General features: G+C 43.5%; 1 protein-coding gene across 3 annotated transcripts in view; it reads left to right on the forward strand.

The window, feature by feature from the left end:
• Tpx2 (TPX2 microtubule nucleation factor) overlaps window positions 1-19,512 on the forward strand; it is a 47,212-nt gene extending 27,700 nt beyond the window's left edge. For 2 of the 3 annotated variants that reach the window (XM_059261646.1, XM_059261645.1), the window contains exons 8-17: window positions 976-1,249; window positions 4,529-4,697; window positions 6,674-6,812; window positions 7,478-7,694; window positions 13,500-13,595; window positions 14,612-14,788; window positions 15,990-16,136; window positions 16,928-17,039; window positions 17,614-17,801; window positions 19,076-19,512. In XM_059261646.1, coding sequence (XP_059117629.1) covers window positions 976-1,249; window positions 4,529-4,697; window positions 6,674-6,812; window positions 7,478-7,694; window positions 13,500-13,595; window positions 14,612-14,788; window positions 15,990-16,136; window positions 16,928-17,039; window positions 17,614-17,801; window positions 19,076-19,183 — 1,627 coding nt within the window. In that variant the 3' untranslated portion in view covers window positions 19,184-19,512. The remainder of the gene's footprint in view (window positions 1-975; window positions 1,250-4,528; window positions 4,698-6,673; window positions 6,813-7,477; window positions 7,695-13,499; window positions 13,596-14,611; window positions 14,789-15,989; window positions 16,137-16,927; window positions 17,040-17,613; window positions 17,802-19,075) is intronic. The other variant, XM_059261647.1, reaches the window with a different exon arrangement.
• Window positions 19,513-19,848: the final 336 nt, after the last annotated feature.

Raw genomic sequence — 19,848 nt, forward strand, 5'->3', positions numbered from 1 at the left:
AATTGACTGCTTATATTTTATGTGATATAAAGATAATGTTATAATCTAAACAGCAACATGGAATAGTCAAACCAAACTAGTATGTCCACTACCTTAGGGTTTGTTTTTTTTTAAATTTTTTTTAAAGATTTTATGTGTACAAGTATTTGCCAGTGCACCACATTTGTATGGGTACTCTGGAGGCCCGAAAAGGGCATCAGTTCTCCTAGAACTGGAGTTACAATGGTTGTAAGCCACATGTAGATGCTGAGTACTGAACTCAGGTCCTCTGCAAGAGCAGCCAGTGCTCTTAACTGCTGAGCCGTCTCTCTTAATCATCTTCTTTATCTCCTCCAGCATTGAAATATTTTAACTTTTATTTGCTGGTAAGAGTTCTTTTTTGGGTTTTTTTTTTTGTTGTTGTTCCTTTTTTTTTGAGACAGGGTTTCTCTGTATATCCCTGGCTCTCTTGGAACTCGATCTATAGACCAGGCTGGCCTTGACCTCATAGACATCTGCCTGCCGCTACCTCCCCAGTGGTGGGATTAAAGCTGTATGTCACCACCACCCCGACTTTCTTTTTCTTACTTACACTGCTGGACCTGGAACTAGCCAGGTTACCCGGGCTGGTCTCCAGTTTGCGGTCCTCTGGTCTTAACCTCCCAAGTGCTGGAATTCTAAATGTGGCTCTTCTGACTTCTTAGCTTAGTTTTGCATGTGGCATAAAAACTAACCATTGGTGTAGACAAATAGTCTTCTGCTGTGTCTAGTGTCCTGCGTAGTTTTAGCAATTATTCTCTGAAAATTTTAATACCTTCATGTAAAGTACCCATCTTTGCATAATGTTACCTAATTAAGCCACCATTTGTTTCTGGTAGAGAAACTTTGGTTTTGATAGATAACATAGGTTTTAAATATAGTCTACCCAGCAGCTTTAGAGTCCTTGAATCGCTTAGCCCTTTTTTCCTTCTTTCTTTTGCTGATTCTTGTTTGTAGGCAGAAGATTCTGAAGAGCACCGAGGAGCAGGAGTTGGAGAAAAGACTGAAGATGCAGCAGGAGGTGGTGGAGATGCGGAGGAAGAATGAGGAGTTCAAGAAGCTCGCTCTCGCAGGGCCAGCGCAACCTGTGAAGAAGTCCACCAACCAAGTCACCAAAACAGTTGACTTCCACTTCCTCACAGATGAGCGAATCAAACAACATCCCAAGAACCAGGAAGAGTATAAGGAAGTGAATTTCATGTCTGAACTTCGAAAGCATCCTTCATCTCCTGTAAGTTGCCAGGCAGCAATATTCTTATTACTAATTGAGTAGGATTCAGCTGTAGCATTTGTTGTTATTATTTACAATAGGATAATTGAGGAGGCTTATTTTTTGAATCAAGATAGATATAAATTCCCTGTGAGCTGTGTGACTGTCAACAAATCACTCCTCTGGGAAAGCATGTTACCAAGTTGGTGTAAAAATTAAGATGGGACATGAAACACATAAAATTATATGTGGCAAATTTGTAGAGGCTTTCTCCAGCACCTGAAGGCTTGGGTGTGGAAAGTATGACCTCATTGTAAACAGATGTTTCTTGTCCCAACTGCCTGGTCTCAAATAACAGACTCAAAGGTTTAATATTACTTATAAATGCTTGGCCAATAGCTCAGGCTTATTACTAACTAGCTCTTACATTTAAATTAATGCATTTTTATTAATCTACATTCTGCAATGAGGCTCCTGGCTTGCTACCTTATTTTCTACATGTCCTACTTGCTTGGCGGCTGGCTGTGTCTCCTGACTCTGCTCTCCTTCTTCCTATTACTCTCAGTTTGGCTTTCCCACCTAACTTCCTGCCCAGCTTTTTACTAACCAATGGGAGTAATACATATTCACAGTGTAGAAAAGGATTGTTCCACAGCACCTCATCTCAAATAAAAGACAGTGATGACTGCAAATGTGAGGATTTAGGGTCATCATTGCTTCTGGTGGTGCTCAGTTAATAAAACCAGACACACACGATATGAGAGGTCTGCCCCAACCCTAGTTGGATCAGGGAGTTTGCTGTGAGATTGTGTCTCCTAGGAATGTCAGAAGCTATTCCCATAGAGTCTCACCAACATGACTACCTAAACATGAGCTGAACAAGGACAACCTAGCATGGGTGAGGGAAAGGTCAGGAGGCCTCAGTCCTATACAAAGAACTACAAGTAATGAAGAAATGCTGAGAACTGGAGAAATAGTTTTCCCAGGGAAGAGCATGTCAGTTGGTTATCCAATACAAAGGGTCAGCCTGGAAACATACATACAAATAACATTATACAACTGTCTTAGTTAGGGTAACTATTGCTGTGATGAAATGCCATGACCAAAGAAACTTGGGAGGAAAGGATTTATTTGGCTTACACTTCCACAACACTGTTCATCACCAAAGGAAGTCAGGATAGGAACTCAAATAGGGCAGGATCCTGGAGGCAGGAGCTGATTTAGAGGCCATGGAGAGGAGCAGGAGCTGCTTACTGGCTTGCTCCCTATGGCTTGCTTAGCCTCTTTTCTTATAGAACCCAGGACCATCTGCCCAGGAACGACTCCACCCACAATGATCTGGGCCCTCAACATCCATCATTAATTAAGAAAAAAACAGCTGGATCTTATGGAGGCAATCTCAATAGAGGGTCCCTCCTTTCAGATAACTCTAGCCAGCACACAGACTGAGCAGGTTATATATAGGAATATACATGTATGTATGTATGTATGTATGTATGTAACAATTAATGAAAAAAGAGGCTGTAAATCTGACGGGGTGGATATGGGAGGCTTTGGAGGGAGGAAAGGAGAGGGGGAAGTGAAGTAATTATGTTAGAAATGAAGGAAAGAAGTTAAGTCTAGAGCCATGTGAGCATAGTCGACACCTAGTTTAACCTGCAAGAGACATTAGCTAATTGATAAAGGAGATTAGAACCAGGGGTTAGTTATTGGCATAAAGGTTTTAGGACCTGTTCTTTCAAAACTTTGCTAAACATCAACTCTGGGGGGAAAAGATCCTAAGAAAAGCCTGTTGTCTACAATGTTAGTCCCAGATCTCTCAGACCTTATGTGAAAACTGCGGTTGGAGTGGACCGCTCATATTGTCTTCAGTTTTTTGTTTAGTTTTGTTTTCTTTTTTCTTTTGGTTTTTAGAGACAAGGTTTCTCTGTGTAGTCCTGGCTTTCCTGGAACTCGCTCTGTAGACCAGACTGGACTTGAACTCGTAGAGATCCCTCTGCCTCTGCCTCCCTGAGTGCTAGGATTAAAAGTATTCCCTACCACTGTTCTACATTTTTTTTTATTTTTATTTTTACAGAGAGTAGTAGTTAATCTTAACTGTAGAGCCATCTCTCCATCCAATTTAGTTGTTGTTTTAAGACAGGGTCCCATTTAGTTTAGGCTGGCCTCAAACTCACTGTGTAGCTGAGGATGACCTTTGAACTCCTGATCCTCCTGCCTTCACCTCCCCAACAATGGGATGGTGGGGTGCACCACCACTCTTGACTTCAGGCAAGCTTTTATTTTTAAGTACTTTTAATACTTGTTTTTCTTGTAGTAGTTGTGGTTTGTGAGGGTGTGCCATGTGTGTGCGGGTGACAGTGGAGGCGGAAGAGGGGGTGAGAATCCCACAACTGGAATTAGAGGTGTTTGTGCAAGTCACCTGAGGTGGGTGCTGGGAACTGAACTCGGGGCCTATGGAAGAACAGCAGATGTTCTTAACCACTGAGCTACCTCTCCATCCCCCCAAATGATGTATTTATTTTATGTGTACATGTGTTTTGTCTGCATGGATGTTTATGCATCACATGTATGACTGGTGCTCATGTGTCCAGTTTTATTAGCAGTTTTATTAGCAGAGCACCACCAGAAGCAGTGATGATGCTAAATCATCATTCTGGAACTAGCGAGCCGCTCACATTTGTAGTCATCGTTGTCTTTTATTTGAGATGAAGTTGTATTCTGTGGCCGGTCTTGAGTCAATCTTAAAGCCTGAATTCGTTGCTGCCGCTTTAGAAATATGCCCTGGAGTTTTGCTTCCATTCAAAATTAGTGGAAGGCAGAGGCAGGTGGATTTCTTGTGAGTTAAAGGCAGCCTGCCCTACATAGTGAGTTCCAGGCCAGCCAGGGCTACACAGAGAGACCTAACTAACTAAAAAAACTCATTAAAAATAGATAAAAAGTTAATGATCCACAGTGGGGGGTAGGCTTGCGTATCAGTCAGTTTGAGGGTCTATGTGGAGAGAGCTAAGTTAGGCTTCTGCCTGACCTGATGCAGACCCAGCAGCCCATGCCAGTTTTGTGTGGTTTTACCTTTTCTTTCTCTTTCCCTTTGAATTCTAAAAAACTTGCTCTTGACTGGTTCAAAGCATTATAGACTCAGGGAAAACTGCATATGTACTATTATAAAACAATCTCCTAAGTGCCAGATTTTTCAAAGAAGAAACATGATGTCAGACTGTGTAACCCTTGCCGAACCACACCTGAGCATGTGCTGGCGGTAGATCCCATTTCATTTGCTGACAACTTTTCTCTTCACAGGCCCGAATGACTAAAGGATGCACCATTGTTAAGCCTTTCAATCTGTCCAAAGGAAAGAAGAGAACATTCGACGAAGCCACTTCTCAGTATGTGCCCATTGCACAGCAGGTCGAAGCCTTCCACAGACGAACCCCTACTAGATACCACCTGAGGAATAAGAAGGACGAGAGTAAGTTTGCTCCAGCACTTAGCGGGCCGGGCCTCCTCCATCCCTGCACAGCAGCAGTGATCCTCGGGAGGAGGAGGAGGAGGAGGAGGGGGGGGGGGGGCGCAAAGGCTGACAAGTGTGGGTAGATTGGGTGGGGCACACATGAGAGGATCTCAGTTGTTTCTGTCTTTATGAAAGTAATTTCTACAAGAGCATAAAATCTGCAGGTTGAAAATAATTGCCGGGTGTGGTAACTCACCTTTAGTCCCAGCACGCGGGAGGCAGAGGTAGGCAGATCTCTGAGTTTGAAGCCAGCCTGGTCTATCAAGCAGGTTCCAGGACAGCCACTACACAGAGAAACCTTATCTCAAAAAACCGAAGAAAAGAAAATAATGTAAAATAACTTATCAGGAGATGTGGCTAAGCTGGACTGGTGTGCATGCTTGTAGTCCCAGCATTTGGGAGGTAGGGCAAGGCCAGTTTGGTCTAAATAGTGATTTCAAGGCTAGCCTGTGCTACAAAGAACCCATATTCAAAACAAAAAACAAATATGACTAATATTTTGGATAAAGGAGGATGTATTTTTGAGCTATCTAAAAGTTTTCTCTTCCTAGTAAGCATTGGTTAGTGCTTTGTTTTAGGTGGCTACATGAGTTACTTTTAATATAGTATTTCTGTTTCTTTTGCAGTGCTGAGGATTCAGCCTAAGACCTTGTGCATGCTAGGCAGGCACTCTGCCAATGTGCTACATTCTCAACCCTATCTACAGTGTTTCTTAAGACCTTGTGCATGCTAGGCAGGCACTCTGCCAATGTGCTACATTCTCAACCCTATCTACAGTGTTTCTTAAGACCTTGTGCATGCTAGGCAGGCACTCTGCCAATGTGCTACATTCTCAACCCTAACTACAGTGTTTCTTAAGCTTGCTACTATAGACTGACATTTTATACTATGAAAATAGTGAATTTTTTTTATCTTCATGGAATTAAGTTCTCACCTAGCCGAAGCTTCATAGTCAGAATCTGTTTCAAAAGAGAATCCAGTAAATGAATTAGATAATTAATTTTTCTCACTGTTATATAAGGTCTATATAGAAGAATTCATTTTAAGTAATTATGAAAATTGTCAGGTTTGTTACTGACCAGGGAAATCAATAGCCTCTGTGAGCGTTGGTAATGCTCTAAATCAGCGGTTTCAACCTATGGGTCATGACCTCTTGGGGGTTGAATGACCCTTTCACAGAGGTCACCTAAGACCATTGGAAAACATAGATATTTGTATAAAAGCTAATAACAGTAACAAAATTACAGTTAGGAGGTAGCAACAAAAATAATTTTATGGTTGGGGGTTGCCACGACATTAAAGGGTCACCCCGTTAGTTGAGAACCGCTGGTCTAAATGCTAACATTCTGGAACAGTTGTTCTTGCTCTTTTTTCTGTCTCTGACTTTTCTCCAGCTGTCTATCTGACTTTCTTCTTTTTTGCATCTCTGTTTGGTGTAGCTCTATAGTGAGGTTGGTTTGAAAGTTGAAATGTAGCCTAGGTTGGGCATCAACTATTGATCCTCCTGCCTCAGCTTCCTAAATGCTGGGATGACAGGCAGGTACACCATGCCTGGCTTTACCATTGACTTGCTTTGATACAGATGTTTGTTGTGAAATTCATGAAGTTGGGAATTACTCATTGGTTTGTAAAGGTCTGGTGTCTTAAAACAGTAGTAAAAACATTGTCAACAACAAGCAAAATAGTTGGTATTGTCAGTAGAAAGGCCTATGCAGTGGCAAGGAACCCCATTGGGCTTGCCTAGACCTTAAGTGCAGAGATGGCAGAAGAATTTACCCTTCGATAAGGGTGGTAGGAGGAAGGGAGGGAACATTTGTAGGTTGAGAGCACAAAGCCAGGCACCCTGCTTTGTCTGTTTTCTGCCTGGTTGGGCCAGCACTTACAGGTGAACTGGATCTTGGGGAACTAAGCAAATGTCTGATTTTGCTTTACAGACTTGTTACCCTCCAGACCTGTGACCAAGATCTCAAGAGACCCCCAGACTCCCATACTGCAAACCAAATACCGTGCAAGGGTTGTGACCTGCAAAAGCACAGCAGAACAGGAGGCTGAGGAGTTTGAGAAACTGCAACAGTAAGTCCACTTTCCTGTCTCAGGAATGCTAGTAAAACCTGCCTGGTTGCTCTCGGCCTACAGGGCAGCAGTTGCCTAGCTCTGCCTCCCAAGAGCTGGGATTAAAGGTGTACACCACCACCGCCCAGTTTCTGCTATGGCTTGCTGTTAGCTCTGATCCCCAGGCAACTTTATTTATTAACATACAAATAAAATCACATTTCAGCACAAATAAAATATCACCATACCCTGTGGAACTGGAGATGGTTACAAATGGTTGTTTGCTGTGGGTGCTGGGAACTGAGGCTTTTTTGAGTAGCAGCCAGTCCTTTAACCCCCAAGCCAGCTCTCCAGCCCCAAACTTGAGTTTCTGGTCCCCTGTCTTTAACTCCTGAATGCTAGGATTACAGGCACTTGCTATCACGGAGCCCCAAGCCCCTGTCTTTACCTTCTGAATGCTAGGGTTACAGGTGCTTGTTGTCAGGGAGCCCCAAGCCCCAGTAGGAATTTCCAGCTGCCTCATTTACTCTTCTCAGGAGGTGAAGAAGATGAGATGGAGAGGAGAGATTTTGCTGTACAGGGTGGATTATCTTATCGCTTATTTAATAGGTGTTGTTCTACTTTGTGTAGTTTTTGTTTAATTTAAAAAGCCTTTTGTGTTTATTATTTAAATTCTCTACTTACAGATATAAATTCAAAGCCCGGGAACTTGATCCCAGAATTTTTGGAAGTGGCCCCATCTTACCCAAGAGACCTCCTGTTAAACCTCCCACTCAGCCTATTGGTTTTGATTTAGAAATTGAGAAACGAATTCAGGATCGAGAGTCAAAGAAAAAATCAGAGGACGAACACTTTGAGTTTCATTCCAGACCTTGCCCCACTAAGATCTTGGAAGATGTCGTGGTAAGAATACTTGAGGTGTGGGAGCTGGCAGAAGTGTTCTGCACGTGACTAAAAATCTGCCCATTCACAAATGCTCAGGTTGGTACTGTGAGTAGGACGTCATTGTATCAGGCTGGAGATGACAAAAAGATCCAGCAGAACTGACTTTTGGTCTTAGGATTTCAAGTCTAGTAAGAGGCAATGTGTGGGTAAAGAATAAAAGACTCCTAGGAGGTTGTGTTCTGAAAAGAGATGCAGTTTTTTCCCTTTTTTTTTGGTTTGTTTTTTTCAAAGCAGGGTTTCTCTGTGTAGTCCTGACTGTCCTGGAACTCACTTTGTAGACCAGGCTGGCCTCAAACTCACAGAGACCCACCACCTCTGCCTCCCGAGTGCTGGGATTAAAGGCACCCAGCAAGAGGTGTGGTTTAAAGGGCTGCAGAACTGGAGAAGAGGGAGGAAACTTCAGAGAGTGCTTTGTAGAGAGAGGAGCAACCTTTGATGATGTGTAGTAGAGGTGACATCCTTGTGTTGTCATTGTGTTGCCGTGGTGGCTGACACATGTCCCTTTTCATACGGAGTCACCCCTCAGTATCTGCAAGATTGCCTTCGGAGCCTTGCATAGGTAACCAAGATCTGTAAATGCTCAAGTCTCATAACATATAAACTAGGACAGCATACACTATTTAAATAATGAATCTTTCCTTTGAGAAGGGGTCTTGCTTTGTTGCTCAGGCTTGTCTTAACCTTCTGGGACACAGAGATGTCCTTATGTCAGCCTCCTGGTAGCCAGGACTGCAGATTCCATGCATTATGCTGGCTTTCTGTGTACCATCTTTACCTTTGCTTGTTTTAGAGTCGGCCGTGAGGGGAACTGTGATTGTTTTGTTTATTCCATTTCCTTGCATTAGACCAAAAGCAAACTCAAGTTACACTTCCGAGGCTTTATAAAAATCATGATTGTACCTAGAAATAATCACCATTTCCTCTTTAACTGAAAGCTTTTCTTCATATGGCACCCCCATTCTCCCGACCCCTGTGTGTGTGTGTGTGTGTGTGTGTGTGTGTGTGTGTGTGTGTGTGTGTGAGAGAGAGAGAGAGAGAGAGAGAGAGAGAGAGAGAGAGAGAGAGAGAGAGAGAGAGAGGAAGGTAGGACCAAATCTGTGAGGTCCTGAAGGAGAGTGCTGCCTGACCAGCTTTCAGAATCCTCTGGGGCTCTTCTTACGTAAACAGATTCCCAGCCCTGGCATTCTGATTTGCTGAGTCCAGGTCAGAGAGTTCTTAGGTGAACGAACAGCTAGGGTTCCAGACTCAGTAAACGGTCATGTTGATAATAGTGAACTGTACCTCTTAGTGCTTGTGCTGTCCTGAGGGAGTTTTATTTTTTTATTTATTTATTTAAAAGTAAATCCTTATTTTATTTTTTTAAACAATTTCTTTATTTTTATTTTATGTGCATTAGTGTTTTGTCTGCATGTATGTCTGGAACTGGAGTTACAGTTGAGAGCTGCCATGTGGGTGCTGGGAATTGAACTGGGGTCCTCTGTAAGAGCAGTCTGTTCTCTTAACCCCTGAGCCATCTCTCCAGCCCCCTGAGGTGTTTTTGTTTTTTGTTTTGAGACAGGCTCTCACTATGTAGCCCTGGCACATAGAAGAGACATTAGATAAATTCTTTTTTCTTTTTCTTCCTTCCTTCCTTCCTTCCTTCCTTCCTTCCTTCCTTCCTTCCTTTCTTTTTTTTGTTTTTTGTTTTTTGAGACAGGTCTCTCAATGTAGTCTTGGCTGTCCTAGAACTCCTTGTGGAGACCAGGCTGGCCCAGAACTCACAGAAATCCACCTGCCTTTGCCTACCACATGCTGGGATTAAAGGCATGGGCCACCACACTGGCTTAGAGGTATTCTTTTCCATCTTCTTCTTTTTTTTTTTTTTTTTTAAAGAAAACTCAGCTTTAAAAAGGGTATGTGGACACAGCTGTGCTCCTGTGTGCTCTTACAGTGCTTCGGGAGATACAGTGAGTGTAGTGTGCTGCTTGTGAACAAGGAGGAGCAGTTAAAGCCCCTGAGAAGGAGCCATGCAGACAGTTTGTAGTAGGAACCAATCCTCATAATTTGGCAAAGGAAAAGTTGTTCTGTAAGAAATCAGAGAAGGGGATTTCCTCTTCTTTGTTTCACACCTGTGATTGACAGATGGAAAAGATGGGCTTGAGTAGCAGAGAACATGAGGCAGAGCTGAAAAATGGCTCTTGGGGCTCTCGGGGCTCTTGGTGGTGTGATGGAAGCCTTGAGCGTGAGGTTGTGGAAGGGGAACTTGCTGCTGGTGCCTGGTAGGGGCTGCAGTGTCAGCAGAGCTGGGAAGAGGATCGATCTGCTGTTTTAGGGATGGCTCGGGGACAGCAGCAGGTTGTCCAGCTTCTTTGTGTGTAGTCTTCGTGTGGTTTTTGCAATACATGTTGAAATGATGTTACTGGTGAGATCCTCAGAGTACTGAGCCAGGCCAGAGAGCACATCCCAGGGCACTTGGGGCATTTCCTGCCCCGTCATCTATCTAAGCACACTGTCCACTTCTAAACGCACAGTCCCTTCCCCAAGCTTCCTGTTAAGGGAGGCTTTCCCTTGTTTACTCTTAGCAGCAGCATCCACTGGGTTTCTTTAGGACACTGATGAAGATTGAGATGTATTTCAATTACTACTTGTTTATTGTCTCTTTTTTCTTCTACTGGAAGGTAGAACAGGGAACTTGTGTGTCCATGTTATTCACTTTGTATCCTGCCCAGTGCCTGACCTGGTGATTCATAGCACAGGCACTCTAACGTTAGATACCCCTGTGAGAGACATTATCAGCTGATGTGCACCAGCTTGTGTCTGTCATCTGTGCTAGACACTGGGAGCTCAAAGGTGGGCTGAGGCAGGCACTTGTCCTCAAAGCTAGCAGAGGCTGGTAGAACAGACCACGTGCTTTTACCACCAGGTTTTACGTAGGTGCTGAGTGTAAGGTTTCAGCTCTGAGGGAGAGGTTTCCCCTATACACATGTTACAGCTCTGAGGGGAGAGGTTTCCCCTATACACGTGTTACAGCTCTGAGGGGAGAGGTTTCCAGGCAGTTGGGAGCCAAAGAACACCACAAAGTCACACCGCACAACATACCTCACACAAGAGATTTTTTGGGAGAGGGTAGCTACCTCTGCTCAGTTGGGAAGCAGCAGAGAACTGAGCAGGAGACAGGCTTCTACAGGGCTTCTTGGGGGAGGAGCTTTCTAGGGTAGAGATTTCCAGGTGCTTTGGGATTGGTGGATTTTCAAACCAGGAAGTGAGCTTGGATCACTTAACCTACACTAAAGGTTCTCAACCTGTGGGTCACAACCCATTTGAGGATCAACTGACCCTTTCACCGGGGTTGCTTAAAACCATGGGGAACACAGATTTACATTAATAGTAGCAAGATCAGAGTTATGAAGTAGCAGTAGGAAATAATTTTATAGTTGGGTCAGTACAACATGAGTTGCTGTATTAAATGGTCCCAGTATTAGGAAGGTTGAGAACCACTGCTCTACACTATGGAGAAGGCAGAGGGATGCAAATGTCAACATTCCTGAGCCTCAAGGAACTTAGAATTGAAATGTAAAAATAACAAAAAGGGGGCTGGAGAGATGGCTCAGCGGTTAAAAGCACTGGCTATTCTTCCAGAGGTCCCGAGTTCAATTCCCAGCAACCACATGGTGGCTCCCAACCATCTGTAATGAGAACTGGTGTCCTCTTCTGGCATGCAGGCATACATGCAGGCAGAACACTGTATATATAATAAATCTTTTAAAAAAAAAATAACAAAAAGGAAACTTCTGTGTCTGGAAATTGTATTTCTTTTTCTTTGTTTCTAATTGAGCCCCTAGTTGGCTTGACTGTAGTGGAGATGGGATTTGTTTAAATAGTTGCTGCAAAAATTTTTTTTCTTTTTCATTCTTCTTTTTTTTTTTTTTTTTTTTTTTGAGGCTCATGTAGCCCTGGCTACCCTGGAACTGGCTTTGTAGATCAGGCTGGTTTTGAATTCACAGAGATCAGTCTGCCTATGCCTCCCAAGTGCTAACCATGATTTTTTATGAAGTTTTTTGTATTGTAGTACTTATTTATTTGTTTGTTTGCTTTGTGTGTGTGTTTGTGTGAAGGTCAGAGGACTTTCCTACCTCGTGGGTTCCAGGAATGGGACCCGCTGGTCATGATGCTTTGCAAGCCAGCACTTTTACCCCCTGAGCCGTCTCATGGACTGCCCAAAGATGGTTTCCTTCTTTGTTCTTAAAAGGTTTGTTTTATTTATATGTGTGTACCTTGGAGGTCAGAAAGGACTGTGTGATTCCTTGGAGTTACAGGTATTTGTAAACTTCTGATATGGATGCTGGACTCAGGCCCTCTAACCCCCACCCCCCCAGCAATCTCTCCAGCCCCCCAAGGTCATTTCTTACAGAACATCTTTTCCTTTCTCTTGATTCCACTGTGAACTGTCTGTGTGGCTGCTGCTTAGGGGTATCATTTCTCCTCTCTGTACCACAAGCACCGTACCATTCTCACTGTATCCCCTGGTTGGATGCAGAGAAAGGTCAAAAAATGAAAGGGGTGGGTATCGCAGGACTGAGTCCTTAGATAGTGAATTGCTTTGTTTTGTGAACTTCTAGCTGGAGGCTGTTGATGTGCCTGCATGCAGGTGGAAAACAGATGGGCCAGAGCAGAGCCCTGGCCTGCTGGGCTTTCTTTCCACGTCACGTAATCCTGATGCAGTTCACCATGGCAGAACACTAATGCACATAAAATAAATAAATGTGAAAGAATCATGTGAAAGAATATTAATCACAAAGTCTGATGACTGGATTTCCTGTGCTAGTGATAGCAGTCTTTAGAAAACAGAAAATCTGAGGCTAGAAAGACAGCTCAGTAGTTAAGAGCACTCGTGACTCTTGGGGGACCTGGGTTGATTCCCAGCACCCACAGCTAGTTCACTGCCATCCTCAGCTCCAGTTCCAGGTACCCAACGCCCTCTTCTGACCTTCTCTGGTACCAGGCGTGCACATGGTGCACATACATACATGCAGGCCAATATTCATACACATAAAATAAAAAAGTACAATAAGCTTTTGCATGGCATGTACAATCAACTACAGTTCTGAGTTCTGCATCTGTGAATTCAACTAACCATGGATGGAAAATACTTAGGAAAAAATTAATTTGTACCAATCATGTACGAACTTCTTTCCTTGGCTAATATTCCTTACATAATATAATAAATTCATATAATAAAATCATAATGAGATGGAATAAATGATAGAATAAATATATTGAATACATTTTCATCATGTTAGGTATTATGAGTAATATACTAATGACATAAAATATGTGAGAAGATGTGCATAGGTTATATGCAAATACTGCACCCTTTTGTTTAAGGGATTTCCACATTGGTCAGGTTTGGTTTCCATGAGTGGGGCTTCTAGAGGTCCTGACGGTGCTGACAGTGGAGGCCTCTGTTGTCTTGGCACATGAATGTTTCTTAAGGCATTTTAATTTCCCTTAGTTTTTTGTTTTGTCTAGGTGTGTGTGTGTGTGTGTATCTTTGTGTGATGTTTGATTAAGAGTGTTAGTACTTGCATTCTCATGTAGAAGTTAGAAGACAACTTTGGGAGTTGGCTCTCTCTCTCCTTCCACCATGGGTTATGGGATCAAACACAGGTCAGGCTTGTTGGCAAGTGCCCACTCATGTGGGTTTTTCTTCCAGGCCTGGGTTTTAGTGTTCCATGTAGCATACTGGAAATTGTTCTGGGATGTCTAATTGTGTGCTCCTTCTAGGGTGTTCCTGAAAAGAAGGTAATTCCAGCCACTGTCCCCAAGTCACCAGTTTTTGCACTGAGGAACAGGATCCGAGTGTCCACCAGAGAAGATGAGGTGATTTCCCTGGGGGAGGGCATCTCCTCTTCCCTCTGCATCATCAGTCTGAGTCCTAACCAGTCTTTACAGTTAATGGGGCCCAAAGGCAGTCAGCTCTTGTCTGGAGTTATCTGTAAGAATAATATGAACGATCATCTATTTTGTTCCTCTGAGAGCAATTGGTAAGGTGTGACTCTTGGCTTTCGGTGATAGTGGGTTACAATCCATGAAAACAGCAGGAAAGTTAAGCATTAGAGGCTCGTCTGTTCCGATAGCATTGATCATGATGTCTTTGTAACATGGTCAAGAGTTTCCTGAGTTATTGTCACTGTTCAGTGAGGGACTTTTAAAACATATACTAAGCAGTTACATTGTATTGTCCTTGATACCCAGGGGTCACAAAGGTGACTGGGGGTGGTGATTCATGGGACTGTAAAATGTGAACTGTCATCGATCATACTAGCTTCTTATTACATCTCCTATTTTATCTATAAATATCCAGAGTTAGGGTAATTTTATAGTAGACCTCAGCATAAACCTTTTTATAGGTTCAGTTGAAACTAAAATACATGGTAATCTTATGTTACTAGCTTGAACCCAAACAACCAACTTGGTCCTATTCTGGGTTTGGCAACCATTAATTCCAGTCACATGTTTTAGTGGAGTCTGGAGTCTGAGTCAGAGTCTAAGGTATAAGTATGCTTACTTAGTACCTTCTGCTCTTCATTTTGTCTGTCTGATTTCATTAGTTATTCCAACATTCCTGTGAGGAACTTGAGATTTTTAAAGAGTAATTGTTTTGGTTATTTACCAAATGCTTTTTACATTGCTTTGACCTATGATGTGGTAACTGAATTGGCATTGTCCATCTTTGATAGAAAAGGAATCTAGGTTTCTGTAGTCACACCTTACGCTGAGTGACTTGCATTAATTAGTGGCTGATCTCATCCGGTGCCTTCTGAGTCCACATTCTGAGGTGGGTGGGCAGGGGAGACATGAGGACTCTTGTTTGTAAACTGTAGTTTCTCTCTTAGGAAGAGGATAAGCCAGTCGTGATACGAGCTCAACCTGTGCCACATTATGGGGTGCCTTATAAGCCCCATATCCCAGAGGCAAGAAACGTGGAGGTGTGCCCTTTCTCCTTTGATACCCGCGACAAAGAGCGCCAGGTGCAGAAGGAGAAGAAAATAAAAGAAATGCAGAAAGGGGAGGTAGGTGTTTTCATTTTGTAATTTGCAAAATACTCCCTTTGGTCCTTTACAGGGAACCTTTTCTCCCCTGTCTGTCTGTCTGTCTGTCTGTTTGTTTGGAGGCAGTGTCTTGCTGTGTAGAACAGACTTGCTTTGAATCTGTGGTTGTCTTCCTGTTTCTGCTTTCAAGTACAGGCATGTATCTATCACTACACCTCACTCAGGGAACTTTTTTTTTTCTTCAAAGATTTATTTATTATGTATATAGTGTTCTGTCTGCATGTATCCCTGCAGGCCAGAAGAGGGCACCAGATCTCATTACAGATGGTTGTGAGCTACTATGTGGTTGCTGGGAATTGAGCTCAGGACCTCCAGAAGAGCAGTCAGTGCTTTTAGCTGCTGAGCCATCTCTCCAGCCCCAGGGAACTTTTATACAAAATTACTAAATATATAAAAAAGTATAAAAACATATGTTTTAATAAAAAGGTATATGTATACTTCTTATATAAAATTACTATTGAAATCATTGCTTTCCACTGGTGGCCTGCAAGACCCCCTGTGAAATATGTGTTGGGCAAGTAACCTGTCTGGCACAAGGAGGCTCATGGCTGCCAGTTTTGGAAGTGTTAGGAGGAAAACCTAGGTTTTCTTTGGGGTTTAAAAGGGTCCACTGCTTTGCAAACTGACTTTCAGGTCCATACACATGTTCCTGTCTTTCAGGTCTATACGCATATTCAGGATCAAATAATTGCTTTATCTCTGTCTCAGTTTGCTTTCTATCTCTGTGATAAAATACCACGACCAAAAGCAGCTTGAGAAGAAGGTTATTGTTTGACTATGTTTTCTCAGTTGAAGTTTCCTCTTCCCAGATAACCCTGGCTTGTGTCAAGCTGACAAAATGCTTACCAGCATACTTGCTAAGAGCCTTTTTTGGTTTTGTTTGGCTTTTGAGATATTGTCTCACTATGTAGTCTAGGCAGGTATATTGATTTCCTGATCCTCCTTCATCAGCTCCTGGAGGTCTGGGCTTCTAGGTGTGCGTCACCATGTCTGCCAAGAGATCCTTTTAGTGTTTGTCATCTGTCTGTTTTATGCAGAGACTTGAAGGTGGGAAGGCACTGAAGTCATCAACAGGATCTGATGTCCTCTGTGGGGTAGATTTTCCTGTCTTCCTCATTGACCAAAGTTCCTTACGTTACTCTTCTGTTTGCTTTTCCTTTAGGTGCCCAAGTTCAAGGCCCTTCCTGTGCCCCATTTTGACACCATTAACTTGCCAGAGAAAAAGGTGAAGAATGTGACTCAGGCTGAGCCTTTCTCCCTGGAAACAGACAAGAGGGGTGCCTATAAGGCTGAGATGTGGAAACAACAGGTAGGAAGAGGGGTGCAGCTGGAATGTTGGTTGGTGGTTGGTTGGTTGATGAGTGTGTAGGTGAGTGAGCAGGCCTATAGGTAGGTTGGACTGGTAGATCCACTATCTATATTGAAATCATCTGGGGTGACAGGTTTGATCATTTTAATATATTCTATGTAAACCAGGAGTCATATCAGTTTTTCTGTAAAAGGTCAAATAATATTTATTTTAGGTTTTATAGGTTACATATGACTTCTGTCAGATAATTTCTCTTCCCCATTTGCCCCCCTCCCATTTGTATATTTGAACATGTAAAGACTACTCTTAGTTCATCTTGATTTGCTGGAAGGCTGAATTTTGCTCACCTCTGCTTTAGTAGCCGCCTGGTGATGCAAGATTCCTTCTCAGTCAAGAGTTTCTGTAACTCCTTTCTCATCTATTTCCTTAAGTTGGTGCTTTGGTAAAAAACAGGATGGGAGAATTGGTTCTCAATAAGATAGGCTGTTTTTTCAGCATGGTGTGTGATATAATTGCTCTTTATATATCATAGTAGGTGATTAAAGACACATAGTTTGGTGTAATTGGCATCTAATTTTGCCACTGTCACTGTTCTCTGTCTCTTCTCAAAACCAAAGCTACCCAGGATTTAATTGAGCCTCTGGGTCTGACTACTCACTTATAGGAAATCAAGGGCTGGCAAGTGCTGTCTTTCTAATGAGGCAGTCCAGAACCTTCCGGATGTGTGTTAGTTACTGCACAGTGGTCATGAAAAGTTGTGTGCTGCTGTCTGACAGACTTCTCCCCAACAGCTGGAAGAAGAGCTGAAGCAACAGAAGGAAGCAGCTTGCTTCAAGGCGCGGCCAAACACCGTCGTCTTCCAAGAGCCCTTTGTTCCCAAAAAAGAGAAGAAATCAGTTGCAGGTAGTATTTTATGTGCTATTGGGGGTTGGGACAGAATGTCAGGCTTTGCAGGGGGTGCTAGGACTTGCTGTGTCAACAAGAAATGTCTTACCTGAGAGGACGGGAGCTCCTTCCCTTAGACCAGCCTTCTGCCCTTGTTGAGGCCATTGCTCCCTTAAGTTGTCGACTGTGTTGGGCAGACACAGCTGGCCTTTCAGTGACAGTCACAGGCCACCCCCAAGCAGGGGACAAGTGGATGAGGGAAAGGTGCTGGGGTTTCTTAGGCATTGGGCAACATGGTGGGGGTTGGGATTCTTCTCCTTCTGTGTTAAAATTCCTGTCAGGGAGAGCAGCATGTAGTGCTGAGCAAGCCCCGTCACCTCACTAGGTCTGGCTGTTGTCTCATTTCCACTAAATGACTTCCATAGGCCTTTCCAACTACAGCTCAGCATTCTAAGTCTGTAAGTGACTTTACTCCACACTTCTTCGGTAGCTTTTGGGTGCTAGCCATGTCTTCCCACTTGGCCTAGTCCTGGGGGGCTAGGTTTATGGAGTACTGCATGTACATCAATATTGTCTCTGTTTGTGTACTCAGAGAACCTTTCTGGTTCTCTAGTTCAGGAACCCTTTCAACTGGCCACTGAGAAGAGAGCCAAGGAGCGGCAGGAGTTGGGAAAGAGAATGGCTGAAATGGAAGCCTGGAAAATGCAGCAGTTGGAAGAAGTCAGGCAACAGGAAGAGGCGCAGGAAAAGGAGGAGCTAGCCAGGCTACGGAAAGAACTGGTAATCAGCTGGGCAGCATGCGCACTGGCAAACCCCGGCTTGTCTCTGTTGTGGGTTTTGGTGGAGCCGGGACAAACTGTTCGACATCTACCTTGACAGCCGAGTAAAGGGGAAACAGCAGTCTCCCCTTGGTACACTCCAAAAACCAGCCTCTGCTTCATCGTGCTAGTTTTCTTTTTTGCTTGTATAGTTTTCAGGTCCCTGCCTGTAGTTTTCAGGTATCTAGTTTGTTCCCAGTGTAGATCTGTTTCTTACAGTGGAGGCCAGGGGCAACTCCCTAAGCACAATGAATCAGGGCTGCATATCGCTGTATTAATTGGCCACACCTCGTCTCCCCAGCAGCCCTTCTTGATTATTGCTCTTTTGCCTTTTGTTGAATACTAAAAGTCAATCAAATAAGCTTAAAATTTTACTCTGGTTATTTTTTAAAATATTTTTTATTTTTTGTTTTTTCAGATATGAGTGTTTTGACTACATAAATATCTGTGTACTGCTTGCATGGAGTGCCCATGGAAGCTAGAAAAGGGCATCAGAGCTCCTTGTTTCTTTTTTTTTTTTTTTTTTTTTTGGTTTTTCGAGACAGGGTTTCTCTGTGTAGCTTTGCGCCTTTCCTGGAACTCGCTTTGGAGACCAGGCTGGCCTCGAACTCACAGAGATCCGCCTGGCTCTGCCTCCCGAGTGCTGGGATTAAAGGCGTGCGCCACCACCGCCCGGCTCCTTGTTTCTTTTTAAATATTACATTTATTTTTTTAATTTTTAAAAGATTTATTTATTAATTTATGCATATAAGTGTTTTGCTTGCATGTATGCGTATCCACCGTGTGTGTGCGTGGTGCCCTCAGAGGTCAGAGGAGGGTGACAGATACCTGGGACTAGAGTTGCAGATGGTTGTGAGCCACCATGTGGGTGGTGGGAACTGAACCTGGGTCCTTTGGAAGAGCAATCAATGCACTTAACCACTGAGCCATTGCTCCAGCCCCTAGCACAAGTTTTTAACTTGTGACTTTGTCTTCTACAGTTGAGAAAGACTCTGTTACTCTCCGTAGTAATTTACACTGAGGATAAGTTGGACATTCTTAGTGAGTGGCCCAGTGAGCAAGAGTTGGAACCTGTTTGGGCATCATAGTTCTCCATTTTACTGTGCCCTCCTTCCTTAAATTTGTCACTGGGATCTGTAAACCTTTCCAACCATTTTCCTGTGAAGGACAAAAGCAACGAGTATGCACAGGTCTGCAGCATCCTTCTGGGCAGTAACCTCGCTTCCCTGCTCACAGGTGCACAAGGCGAATCCAATCCGCAAGTACTCAGCGGTGGAGGTGAAGTCAAGTGAGCTGCCGCTGACGGTGCCCGTGTCTCCGAAGTTCTCCACCCGCTTCCAGTAGGAGCTCTTTACGTCACACTGGGCCTGGGAGCCCTTTCCAGACTCACCACCACGTGTGGCAGTGGACCTATGTGTGGCAGTGACCACTGTGAGCGCACGCCATTGTTCTCGAAGATCATTGTACGCAGTTTTGAAACTAGTGAGACATGACTCATTTAGGCTTTAATCAGACTTCTTGTAGTTACCTCCTTTCGACATCAGTTGGTCCTTTACTATTGGTCTTCTAGGACTTCAAGTGTTTGTTTTAGCACAGTCTTTTTTCCTCTTAATCCCCTCCACTCCTCTTTTATATGTATATTTTAAGCATAAAATAAAGAGCGTTAAACTCTAGACTGATTTCAGTCATAGTGTAAATGGAAGCAGTCAGTCTGTCAGATTTATTCTTCTTTGTTCAGAATGAGTGTGTGGTTAAGGAGCCTGTGCTGAGGGGCAGGTGACTTCATGGACTCCCGGAAAGCCTTCAGCAAAGCTGATGTTGAAGCACATTCTTTACTGTTGGTGCTGACCAAGGAATAACGCAGGCCACATTTTCAAACATGACTTGGTTGCAAGGATTTATTCGGCTCACTGTTTTCCAGGACTGAAGTCCATCTTCCTGGCAGAGATGACCAGGTGATGCGGTTCAGTTTGTGGCAGGGTCTTAGAACTCCTTTTGACCAGAAAGCA

This window comes from Peromyscus eremicus, chromosome 4 (genome assembly GCF_949786415.1).
Source record: "Peromyscus eremicus chromosome 4, PerEre_H2_v1, whole genome shotgun sequence".
NCBI classification, from domain to species: domain Eukaryota; kingdom Metazoa; phylum Chordata; class Mammalia; order Rodentia; family Cricetidae; genus Peromyscus; species Peromyscus eremicus.